At 34.8% G+C, this 13,669-nt stretch overlaps 1 protein-coding gene across 1 annotated transcript; it reads right to left on the reverse strand.

Moving 5' to 3' along the window:
• Positions 1-440: 440 nt before the first annotated feature.
• MLC1 (modulator of VRAC current 1) lies at positions 441-13,161 on the reverse strand. The gene is made up of 12 exons (XM_042816082.1): positions 13,143-13,161; positions 12,261-12,458; positions 10,431-10,520; positions 8,146-8,199; positions 7,941-8,042; positions 5,743-5,844; positions 5,075-5,146; positions 4,501-4,617; positions 3,525-3,581; positions 2,396-2,518; positions 2,141-2,308; positions 441-515 (listed from the first exon to the last, which is right to left on the reverse strand). The coding sequence occupies exons 2-12, from the start codon at positions 12,438-12,440 to the stop codon at positions 441-443; spliced, it is 1,140 nt and encodes a 379-aa protein (XP_042672016.1). The 5' UTR covers positions 12,441-12,458; positions 13,143-13,161.
• Between the last annotated feature and the right edge of the window lie 508 nt (positions 13,162-13,669).

Here is a 13,669-nt window from a genome sequence, read left to right on the forward strand (position 1 = left end):
AGAACTTTACAACTCCTACAAAAGTGAAGTATAAGCAGAAATAACAATTGTAATTTGTATTCATAACTTTACAAAAGCATTTATCAGTTACACATACTGCATAACTGCAGTTATTACAATCTCTTGCAAACACACGAAGCCTACTGCATACAGTCATGTTTTATTTCGCTATCAGTGTGTGAGTCATTAGTTTTTTCCCCAATGATAACTTCAAAAGAAAGACTAAGATGCAGATACCAACAGAAAAGACAGATCTGTTAAAAATGTTATCAACGTATTTCAAAAATAATTAGAAAGGCAATATTTATTGTGTTATTCATTGGCTCCTACTGCTGTAACTATGTTGCTGTTTATAAACTGAAAAGTTTTTAAGCCTTAGTTCAAACAGTAGATTTATAGGATTGGATTGTACTGTAGTGGCTGTATTTGCAGAATCCAAACTACTGAGCCATCTGCACCACAACTGCTTTCCAGGCTTTGTCTTTGTCAAAATCCTTTAAGGTATTATTGGAAACCTAGAAGTAAACAAATTTCAAACAAATGGAAACACAAAACAACATTTTGGTTAAAAACAGAATTTAAAGCAAGTAAACATGAGACAATCTGGGAGAACATAAACACAGCTATAGTCTGAATACAGTATATACTGTAAATTGTAAAGCTTTGTATACTGTATAGTACATATTTACAACAGACAAATATAATAATGTAAACAGTGTAGTACTTAAACATTTGGGCCAATGAAATTTGGTCAAAATCCTACTTTAAACACATAACTTCAGACATCGTCGATTTTTTTTTTGTCAAAAAATTATTTAAAAGCTCTACAACCTAAATCTCTGAACTCAAAGTAGTAACTAGCAGTAGTCCCAACAAAGCAACTGAAGCAAGATTCATCTACACACATGCAAGTAAATTAAGATCTTGCCTAAGAAGCAGACTGCTTAAAAGCCACAGAGACGTACACCTTCATCTGTCACATTATTACTGTGTTTAAACACTACAAGGCAAATAATATGTTGCTTTTCTAGAAAAATTGCTTCTTTTTGCATTTAGCAGATACCTGAAGAGAATGGTTTAGCCATGCCATCACTTAAGCTCAAAAATGTAACTTACAGCTGTGGGGGTTGGACTCGATGATCTCTGGAGGTCCCTTCCAACCCCTACAATTCAGTGATTCTGTGAAATGCTGCTGAGTTCCATCTTTTATGCAGAACATAGCTCTCAGGTCACAGAACCAAAAGATCAGTGACTTCTACTGAACACCTTCAGCAGCCTGAAGGGCACTTAAATCCACAGCTTCCACTTTCTATTACCAATTGTGTAACAGCTGTACTGTTGCTGTGTACTTCCTGCACATTCTAGCTGTGCTGATTCATTGTGGGTGCTCCTTTTAGAGCAAGGACTGAATCCAGCACTCAACCTTTTCAATGCTGAGCCACACAGAAACCATCCAGTTAACACGACTTACTCTTCCCTGTTCTTTAATACAGCACTTTGCTTTGTTCAGAAGAGATGAGGAAAGCCTACGGGCTAAATGTGCTGTGCTGTGCTAGGAGATGCATATAGTCAATCCGTGCATATCTGACATGATTTGGATTTCACTATTCTCTGGAAGACCACTCAAGTCACATGAATAACAGCAATACTAGCATCACCATGCTCTATGAAAGTATTTATATATCTGTAACTGAAAGGATGGCTCAAACAGTTAAGTGCAGGAAGGAAACACAGGATGTCAATTTTCATCTTCATTGCTGACTTTAGTAAAATAGTTAGGACATGGAGAGCCCTGGGATTCCAGACACTCTCCTCTGTTCACAACTTCAAACTGACCAGCACAAGTAGCCACTCATGCAACTTTCCAAGTGTTGATGCTATGCTCAGTGTACCTAACACTTCTCATTTGCAGTTCAGGGAACTTAGAACTAACTATGCTTAGCAAATTCATTCCCCTTGGAAATTCACAGCTGTTGAAAAGACACAACTATACTGACAACTCATTTCACGGTCCAAAACTTCTGCCAGCATTGAAAACATTTAATTTCATTGATTTCATGATAGGGTCATGCAAGGCCTATCATCTTTGCTATAAATTTATGCTACTTATTTAAACTTCATTGTGGTTATAAATACATACCTCTGTAGTTCTGTACTCCTGTTTTTTAACCTGTGATTCTGTCCAGGACGAATCCTGCAGTTTCATTTTTGTCTTGTAATTTACACACTGTATTACAGTTCCGATAGTAAGGCATGCCTGAATTAGCAGCATCAACATCAGAAGCAACAGTAGTACATCATAAGACTGCTGAAAATAGAGACATAGATATCTTCATTCTTCTGTTGCTACATTAATTGGTAAATGTTAATTTTCCAATTGCATCAAAATACGTACTTTAACAGCAGGTGGATAACTTTTAAAGATGTCAACAACTTGCATGATACTGAAGGATAAGTATCCAGAAGCAGTGAACAACAATGGGGATGTGACACTGCTAATGGCAATCAGGACCTCAACCTAAATAAAACAAGATTATAAATATTAAAAGGGGAAAAAAACAAGTAAAAATGTTGTTTGTGAGCTGTATTCCCTTAAGAAAGCATAACAGAAGTGTAAGATTACACATACAAGATAAATCTTAACAGCCATTTACTGTATGGAGATACAGAAGCAAGCTTTGACTAAATTTCCTAGCCTAAATACTCCTGTTTTATAATTCATTTTCCTTTTAAGAAGTGTGATGGGTCTTTTGTCTAATTATAAAAGTGTCTTTCAAATGCAGATAGAGGAAACAATACGAAATTTAGAAAGCTAGTAAAGAAGTATCATTTCTTTTTCAGTTTGTATGAAATACTGAGAATTAACAGCAGATATTGCAGACTTAAAATCTGAAACAAATTGAGTGCTTTGAGGCAAATTTATTACAATAAAATAGCAGCTTAGTTTTCATTCAAATATCATCCTAAAGGATCAAATTCTGACTTCTGTTGTGGTCATGCATTATGACTGACTTAAGTATGGTTGAATGACTGTAACTTAGAGCAGATGTTTTAAGGAGACTTAACTACACATCTGGGACACTCAGGGAATAAATGTGCTTTACAGAACATTCTTCAGTTTTCTTGCTAGTCATATAGATTAGAAATTTGTTTATAACAGGTTCTAGGTCCTATATGGACTGCACCCCTAATTTTCTTCCTTCAGAAAGCACATAATGGAAAGGGAATGGAATGGAGCTCAGGAGCATGAAAGCATTTCTCTGTGTATGATATGAGGCATTTTTTTTCCATAAAGCAGTGTCCATTTCTAAGAAACCAGTAAAAATAAAACAAACAAAACAAACAAACAAAAAACCCACCAGTTCTTAGAATTTCATGGACAGGACTTCTTTTCAGAAATATCAACTTACATTCTTGTTGCACAATACATCTGTTACATTTGTACAAGTAACCACAAACAAACAAGCAAATATGAATATTATTATATATTCTAATGGCAAAATTCAAGGACTTTACACACTTACCAGACATTTACTTGGATATTCAGCAGCCACATGACTTGCGATAGCACTAGGAAAGCACTAAATAGAGTACAAGATAAGAAAGTGTAACAAATAAGGATTTACCTACTTGAAAATTGCACAATTTACAACTGTGTAACAGCGATTCCCACTAGTCATAGATCACATCCTAAATTTAAAGAAGACATGAAACTGCATATATTTTTAGTGACAGTACTGTGAATCAATTAATTAAACAGAGATAAAACTAATCTTCATTTAGCTTACATTTAAATGAGGATCATGCATTAAACCTCCACATAATGAAATATTAACCACAAAACTTGACGTTTCCGCCTTAAAATCTAATGAGCCCCACAGAACGCTGTGAGTTTTGCATGCTGAAGAACTTGTTTACAATCCTTTTCCATTTCCTCAGAGGGATTTTCCAGACATAGGAGCCATATATAAATCTAGTGTTCACTGTCATCCTTCTCAGCTTGTTCAGCTTTTGGCAAGCAGAGTTAACACATCATTCTTTACGACTGCACTGTTCCTAGGTGCAGGCTGTTATTAGTGACAAGCATTACCAAACACAGTCTCAGGCTTTTAATCCAGTTAATTCTGATGAGCTAAAGGTGATATCCTGAGGAACCTATCACACTGAAATTTAACACAACTTCTTATTTTGCAGCCTGAAATACTCTAAAATCTAGGAATTGTTTCACAAAACACTTACAACGTCTTTAAAACCCTTATTACTCATTTCCATGTTTCTGGGGACTGAAAATGTATCACAATATGTTTTAAGGACCAAAGTCTTGAAAATCAAAGTAGAACCATCATTACATAATAGACTAGATATACTGAAGTACTTATTAGCAATGCAGAAATTTCCAATTAATATTAGGATCAAATAAACATTCCAGCACAGTGAAAAAGAAAAAGAAAAATCAAATACACTGTTCCAAAAAGAGTACATTCATTTTGAACTACTTACAGCAACCAAGATCCAAAAGAATGTTACTGAAAGATATGGACCTGACACCAGAACATCCATATTTAAAGCAATTATGCCACCAAATACTGATGAAATTCCAATTATCACTTCAATTACCTAAAAGAAAGTAGAACACACAAGTTATAAATAGTTCATTTAAAAAACAAAATTCCTATTTGCCTGTGGAAAATAACTCCCTGGGAAGAAAAAAAAATAGCATTTATGCTATTAGATATACAAAAAGTAAATGTTCCACAGATGTAAAATATGGCAAAACTCCAGCTGGCTTAAATGAAAGCAAGTTCAGCTTTATTATGCATGTTTATACTCTCATTTATTAGCTCCACTAAACAACAGTTCAGTTTACAGTATTTATCCTTAGGTCATTAAGTAATCTTTTTCCCACTGTACATGGCAGTTATTTATCTTATAATATTCTAAAAGGAAGCATTTTAGGATCCATCTCATATTTCTAATTCTTGCAGTGCTTACCTACATCAATCTGTTTCTGACTTTAAAGGATTTTGGCACTTATAATGATAAATTGATGTAAAGACAGAAAACAAGTACTTACTGAGTATGACTTCAGAATTCGGGCAGGAAAGCTGACATTACTCAAAGCAATGGCACCATCGTATGTGGCATTCTAGAAGAAATTAAAAATTGTGACTGAAAAATATGCAAATAATAGATTTGTTTTCACATTTTGTAAAACTTGTTACAGATCCTGTTACAGGTGGCACATAACATCTGGTTGGCCCATCAGAACCAAAAGCAACACTTGGCAATACCTGACAGTGTCAGCCTGCATCAGTCACACTGAAAATAAACAAAGTAGTCCCAGATGAGCTGTTATACTACCACCCCTCAACAGTGAAATACAGCCATCTCTCTTTTCTACTTTCTTCCTTAGCCTTTCAAAGTCTGAAAGATTTCTGAAAATCTGATGTAAATCCTTCTGATTTTGCTGACATGGTAACTGAAGGAAGACATTTACAGCAGGACTTTGTCTAGCAAACAGTGCTTCCACCAAATCATGAAATGGCTTCAGTAGTAGGTAAAAAAAGTAACACAGAAACAAGAGTGTGATTTGGAAAAGCACTTAAAGAAAAACCTGAAGCCAATATTTATTGTCCAGGTATCACACATAATATAGGAAAAATCTAACACGTTTTTACAGTTACATAGAGAAACATCAAAAAACAATCAACTCTATATCAACTCTAACTTTAGGGTACCTACTTTCTTTCTCATACAGCAGTCTTCAGTAGATCTAGCTGAAATGATCACAGTAGTTGCCATGAAGATTTCCAGCAGAATAAGTAGAATCAAGTTGAAATTTATCTGCCAGTGGAATTCCAGACATAAATAAGTTACATCTTTGATATTAAAAGTAACAAATGGGGCAGGATCCAGCTACATGCTGTGATATTTAGATGCATCTGCTGATTGGACGCTTTTAAAAACTTTTTATTTTTGATGAATTTCTAGAAAACTTAGTTATCTACATAATACTGAGAATACTTAATCTGAGAAGGAGATATTTATTTCAATTATGAAAATGATCTGCCTGAAAAACAGTACACCACTGTCTTCCAAAAAAGCAGTTAATAACATGGGGGATGTTCTGGGTATTGCTGCATTTTGCAGAAATGAAACCAGAACAGTGCAGCAAATCATAAAAACTCATAGAAAAAGAAAGAAGACAAACAAGAGGGAGCCTGACTAGCCTGTGAGGCAAAGGAAATCCACTGGGAGAGAAAGAGGGCCACAGGCTTCCAAACTCTACGCTGCAATGCAAATTGTCTGATACAATGCCTAATACTGAATGAAAACACATTCCAAAGAACTGGGCCAAGAATCCTAGCTCTGTGTTCTGCCTAGTGCTAGTAGATGTGATTTTGCAACTCTTCCAGGTCTAACAGAGTACATTACCATGTAAAAAAAAATATATGCTGCCATCCCTTCTGCCATTGTTCATCTTCAAGACAAGAATACACCAAATGGAATACTTTTCTTCTTCATTATCTACCTCTTTTCATGAGACAATTCCAACTCTACGTGGGTTTAATAATCTTCTAGAGGTGTGCAAGTTAGGCAGAGTAGATCTCCCTCTGTAAGTCTTTGGAAGCACAATGTTTTTCCAGTAGCAGCCCCCAAAAAAATTTGGTGGCTAGATGTGGCCATTGGGTAAAGCACCAAAAATTCAAGGAGAACTAACTCCATTAAAAATCTATACAATCTGAGTAAAACACAGCTCAGTGAACTAAGTGCTTCTTCATGGTAGACCTATTTCTGGGATGATCAAATCTAAGTTCTTCTCCAACATTACCTTTCAGTACATATATATACATATTTATTTTGAAAAAGGTCATAGCTGGCAGATTTTAAAGGCTCTTTTGGGTATAGAATCCAGCCTGCAAACTACAATGTTTTGACATGTAGCACTGGTACCAAGATATGCTGACAAGGCCACATTTACGGTGCAGTGTCAAGTAGATATTCAAGTTTGGGTCCAGAAGCACCATAATTACAGGGACAGACTGGTGTTAACATTCATGTAAAATAAGTCTGACATAGTTGTATTGAGCTGTTCTGTGATAGTCTGAGCATTTATCAACACTAACAATAGTACCTACTACTGCTATATTACTTCACAGAATTATTCTCACACTTCATATTCTTATATAGAATAGAGGACTCAGAACATTTTACCATAACCAAAAAAACCTATAATGTTACTGTTTGGCTTAGACTACCAAAGACAAGTGTTAAGGCTGTGATTCAAAAACAGAGAACTCTCCCCTGCATGAACTAAGTGCATTTTAAATAATACTAACAGCTGCCTTCTCTTTGTTGACAATATATGCGAGAAACATTCATCAAAACTTTCTTTACTTGGTGACTTCAGAAGCAAAACTGTACAATGTAGAAGATCCAAGAAAGAGTTAAACTTAATCTGAAGATGTCATACAATACCACTGCTTGGGACACTTCCATTTCAATATAATTTGACCCTGAAAATTGCCTTATCTATAACTGAAGTACTAAACTGTTTTCAGTGCTATTCTGATCCTGCTCTTTCAGAAAAAAAAACATCAAATAATTTAAACAATAGTTTTTTAAGAAGTTTCTTCGATCAAAAGAAAAATGAAAAGACAGTTGGTAAAAGTGGATCACCCTTCAACATTTCATTCATACTCCTGAACTTAAAATACAAGAAAGTCATTTTCATACTCATCTCCAGTAAGTTAGCTGTATCATGAGGTTTTATTTCTGATTTCAATTTTTCAGGTCTTGTCTTACCCCAGAAAGTAAAGTTACTGGCAGATGATCTCTGTAGACTGAAAACTATGTGGTTACTTTTTTTTTTTTTTTTTTTTTTTTTGGTAAAGCAAAGATAAATGTTGCTTTAATCAGCAATTATTCCATTAACTTACATTTATAGCTGATGGATTCAGGACAAGTTTGCATCCAAACCAAATTAAACATGTTGTTGTAACAGCAAATGTAGAGACAAACAGAATCTGAAAATTGGGTATCTGTAAAACAAATTTCAGAATGGGTTTCGCTCTCATCTTACAAACAACAGGAAAAAAAAAAAGATATAATTGATATAATTGCCAAAAAAAATCTTTCACTTACCACATTAATTTTATTCCTTGCTATAGCAAAGCTCACAACTGCTGAAGGAATACACTGGGAAAATTAAGAGAGAAAACTAGTGGGATATTCTGCACAAAGAATATTAAATATATTTTTCTACATGTGTTTTTAATTGAGTCAGATTTAATATTACATATTACAGCTAATAATTAGACAAACTGAAAATAGAAACTCTGAGGAAGGACCATCCTCCTTCACTGGGCTCATTAATTACAACTGGTTCTGGAGGATTACTAGAAGTTTCCATATCCTCACTTTTGACTAGCTACCCAGCACAATGTGATGCATAAAGGAAAGCATGGAAGTCTCATGAGTCATTCTATGCCTTTGTTAGCTAAATTAACTCTAGAACATCTTTAAGAAGGAAAAGAACAGCACAGCTACTCCTGCACTGGGCCTCCATATTCTTTTGAAAATACAACATAATGGTTGTTTAAAATCTCAACCACACTCTTCTGAAGAACTTGATAAAAACCAGTCTGCTGAGACATTACAATTTAAGAATCATGCCTAGGACCTCTGTTAGTTTCACTAGGAAAACTTCACTACAAAAGAGCAGAGCTAAATGGAAAAATCACACAAAAAGGAAAAGTTTCACAAAGCAATTTCTCAAGCCCCAGTTGCACCCCACCACATTAGATATATTACTATTACAGATCCAACTCTGTTTTTCACATGTATGCAATTGTACAATATATTCATAAGTAAAATATGAATATACTAAACTAAAATTATGGATAAGATTTTCAGGTTAAGTGATGAATCATGTAATAACCGTTGCATTTGTTCACTAATTATCTTCTAACAAGTCTGAGCACTGACAGCTTAACAATGAAACCCCTATAATTAGATTAATATGGAAATTCAAAATTCTTGGCAGCACTGCCTTAGCACCTAAGTGACCCATCTTTAACACCATGAATTGATACATTTATATCCTGAACGCCCTAGGGTCTCTAGAACACAATGTGACTGCATTCAGACAACTGAATTCTACTCCTAGTCAAGATGGTCAATACATTCTAGAGAGCAATTCTGCTCTTCGTAAGCCAGACATTTAGTAGTCAGTAGATTATACAGTTCTATAGACTCTTCCAACTACACTGCCATTATCTGCAGGAGGAGCTGAAACACGTTGCCCACATACAGACCCAAACATACTCGTCTTCAACAACGGCAAGCCATTCAAACCCAATATAAAAGTGATTTGTCACTTAACCTTCTGTATCTTTAGAAATTCTCAGTAAATACAAAGTTCAAAGAGACCATATTTGAGGCAGAAAAAGATATATCTCAGTAACTACATTAATGGTGCACAGTGTAATAGTTCAGTGAAGACACTGGCTTCAAAAGCTGCTTCAACATTATTCTAATCTCTCTAACAGAAAGATAAGTCACAGCTCACCCACAGAACTCCTGGTACTTGTGTAAAGTATTAGCCTTGCACCTAACTTAAAATAAATCCACAAGTCAAGTTGACAAAATAGTAATGACAGAACAGAATCCTGTCACAAACAAAACAATACATCAGACTCATCATATAAGCTAAGACCTAAAGAATAAATTAATCACAGAATCACCAAGATTGGAAAAGACCTTCAAGATCACTCAATCCAACCATACACCTACCACCAATAGTACTCACTAAACCATGTCCCCCAACACAAAATCCAAACGTTCCTTGAATACCTCCAGGGTCGGTGACTCCACCACCTCCCTGGGCAGTCCACTGCAGTGCTTGATACAATAACATAAGACAAATATGAGGGCCTAGATGTGCAGTAAAAATTAGTGGATTTTGAAAATGTCAGACATGATTGATTCACATTTTGTTAAGAAAACAGTAATAATACAGAGAACTTCTTCAGTCTGCCTCAGTACTTGGGTATTATGGCAAAATACAATGAAAAATGTAATACACTGAAATACATTCCAACAGCATTTAGGCAACAAATTCTACAAGTGCGTAACAGTACAAATTTTTCTTCAAGTAAGGCATAGAAAAACCACTCAAGCAGATAATTAATGGCTGTCCATGGTAAGCTGATAAACAAAAATGGCAGCACAACACCATTTGTGAAAATGGCTATTCCCTCAGTCGTGGCCTGAAAAGTACCTACTTTAACAAGTTAAAGTGTTAAAGAAAATTAATTTTTCCATGAAGTAAATTAATAATAAAAAGATGAAATAAAGAAGAAAATAAATACACAACATTTACTATTTTTGCTGTCAAATAGCCACAGCAAATAATTAAGAATGCTTACTGAACCTGCTGCGCAACGTAAATAATCCATTTCAGATGGAAAAATATTTCCCAGATACAGTGAAAACCCAGAGGTAATAAGGAGGCAAGTCTGCAAAGCAACAAATAACATGGATTAGTACAATAAAACTACTGTAAAGATAAAAATCAGTAATTCCTTTCAAGCTGAGCTACTGATGGACAATAATGTAGTCTTTGTGTGAATAATTTTGAAGCAAAATATCTAAGCATGCTGAGTTCTGAGGAATACGTTTCACTGGTTACCAAGACTTAATACCAAAAAAGCATGTCTGAATCAGGTACTGTGCCTTGACTTGGCAAACACCTAAGGAAATTATCACAAGGTAATTGCAGAGGGTTCAACATTAAAAAAAAAAAAAAAGAAAGTTTCAGAAAACATAAGTAAGCCTCTACTTTGCATAATCTGCTTGGCTTTACCAAAATTCACAGTTCGCATGGGCAACTACCAACAAGAAAATAATAACAAAAATAGTATAAGGATATACTGACTAAGGTACATCCACCTGCACTCCTTTCTCCCTCCAAACTCCCTTCCCACTTTGATTCAGTGGCATAACCATAAACGCTCAATTTCTGCTGCTCCCTCCCTAATCACTCCATTCATTAGGAATTAGCCCACAATTAGAGCTAAACTTTCAGCATCAAATGATTAGTATCTTCTACTAACCATTTTTCTTTCTGCTCTGAGTAGACATTCCTTCAAAGAGGTTGGGAAAGATGGGGGACAGAACAGCTGTTCTTTATTATTTGGGCATTTTTTTCAAGCTGCAGATTTCTGATGTCTTTAAAAAGTCCTCATCAAAAAACTCACTGTGTTCCTGCACAAGAACAGCCATTGCTAGCTACTCTGATGTCACTCTATAGTTTGCAACCACCCCATGAACACAGTTCTGTTCACCATGGAACTTCTGTTGCCTAGCACACATACGCTGAGAAAATTTAATGCAAGGAAAGCCAGTTCTTATTTTGTTCTTTTTGTGTCACCATACATCCAAAAGGAAAGCCACGTTACACAGACTGTCAGAACAAAAAGAGCGTTCAGTTGTTTCCATGAAAGTAAAGCACTGCTTTTATTCACTATGCAAAAATGATTTATTACCCTATAAACAGTGAAACATTTCAGCTCTTACAAAAATTAGTCTTCAAAACATACCAACTCATAGAAAAGAAAAAAAAAGACTTAAGACTTAATTGTAATTGCTATAATGAGCTTTAATTAACTTGGCTAGAACATGGAGTAACATGATGCTTGTGCAAGATCAGCGTGCAGTGATTCTACCAGTGCTACAACAATTCATATCACTATGATGTTCATGTAAGAAACGTAAGTCATAACATGAGATTTCTATCAAAAAAGTCCATAGCTTTATGAAAACATAAAGTAAAATTCGACAACTAAATACTGCATGCATTTTTAATGTCAAAATGCCATGAAGGCAAGTACTCTCAATAGTTTAAATAAAATTTTAAAGTAGGCACGTGATTAGGATAATTTACATACTTCACAAAGAGGCATTACTAATTCATAAATAAAGGCTGATATTTACAACTACCACACGTACTTCATTTAATGTTAAATACAAAAATCAGCCTTCATGAAGCATATTTAGTTACTGCAAAACGCTCCAAAGAATATTATTAGTCAATTAAAAGTTACATTTTAAGTTTGCTAAGTATGTTTCTTTCCATACAAGTATTTATATTCAGTCCTATCAAGGGTGTAATTATGACTCCCTAAATGATCTGAAACAGGACAGATTAGAGAACCTCCCCAAGAATTTTTAATTTTTACTCTTTATCATTTACTTACACCCATCAGCAAAGAAAAGATCCACGTTCTGTAAATAAAGCAGGGGTGCAGCCTCTTTGATAGCTGAAGGTCACTGGATTTGATATCCGGTATATAATTTCCATTCTCTTGCTTTCCCCGCTCCAAAGTTGGCATTCTGTCATAGCTGAACTCTTCTCTGTAACCTTCTTCCCTAGTCATAACACTTTGTAAAGGCAACTAAATAATAATGGCAATGCAGAGGACAAAGAAAGATCAAAAATCTAACTTAGTTTCTTCATATATTCAGATCAGTGCCCAATTATTTTTTTTTCTATTTAAGAAGAATAAACAAGTAAAAATTAGTAGAGAGCTATATTTATATTTTGAAGTATGCATGCTTGCCAACTAATTGCACTCAGTAACTAAATTACATTATATAGCCATGGTTCACAATAATACATCATAATACAGTATAAATACCAACAAAATGAAAGTTTGTGTATCTACACACAAACTCAACAGACTTTTATGGGAAGACCTAAAAAACATCTTTGGAGACGTGTAATTTGAGGGTAACCCTACAACCAAATAATTCCTTTCTTTTTTTTCTTTTCTTTTTTTTTTTGAAAAAAAAATCTGAGGGATTGACAAACATTTTAAAACATGTCTAGATGTTAAATTGCATTTGATTTTAAAACTTACCAGACATCTGAAATGACAGACTTCACCATGACACCAATAAGCTCACAAAATCACAGTAATTCGGCTACAGCAATTTCTTTCTAACTTGTCCAATAGCAACCATGTTGCTTGTTTGCCCCATTCTGTTCATCTCACTGCCTGCAATCTGTTAAAATACCTTGAGTACCTTACATTGAAGTTACTGCACATTTTTCAACAGTTAAAAAACTTCACGCTTACCTCTGACTGAAAAGTTAACTGCCAGTTTAAAGCAGTCCTGTGAACACAGATGCCCGTACACTTTGTGATCTTCTCACCGCTCAGTGAGTCATGCCGTCTTTGAAAAGTTCTCCCTTACACTTTGGCTTTCAACAACATCTATTCAGATACGGAACAAAAGCACAGCAAAAACTTGAGTTAAGCCAGGGAACAGGAAAATGCTTCTTGAATTTTAATTAACAGAATACACTAGAAAATGACCGCACTACTCACATTAAGAGCTGCTTCCAAATCACACCAGCAAATTTAAAAAGTTTCAAACATCTCTTTTTGTACTATTCTTTACTTGGCATACTAAATTAAATCTCACTTGTAGTTTATCAGCTTTAGTTACTGTCATAACTTGTGATTATGATATTCAACAATCTAGTCCTTGTTTCAAAAGCGCAAGAGCTACTTAAAACACAGCATTTTCCTAGAATAACCTACAAGTAAAAATTCAAGTATCACAAAAAGTTGGGAAGTTATAAGTTAAAAACTTATCAAGA

This window comes from Centrocercus urophasianus, unplaced genomic scaffold, assembly GCF_019232065.1.
Source record: "Centrocercus urophasianus isolate 14NV4802_14NV808 unplaced genomic scaffold, USGS_Curo_1.0 seq_15, whole genome shotgun sequence".
Lineage (NCBI taxonomy): Eukaryota > Metazoa > Chordata > Aves > Galliformes > Phasianidae > Centrocercus > Centrocercus urophasianus.

Coding starts and splice junctions, on each gene's coding strand:
- MLC1 (XM_042816082.1), bottom strand. CDS start 12,440: ATGACTAGGGAAGAAGGTTACAGAGAAGAGTTCAGCTATGACAGAATG. Junction 3,582..4,500: donor TCTTTTGGATCTTGGTTGCT/GTAAGTAGTTCA, acceptor TACTCTATTTAG/TGCTTTCCTAGTGCTATCGC. Junction 2,519..3,524: donor AATATCCAAGTAAATGTCTG/GTAAGTGTGTAA, acceptor TGTTTTATTTAG/GTTGAGGTCCTGATTGCCAT.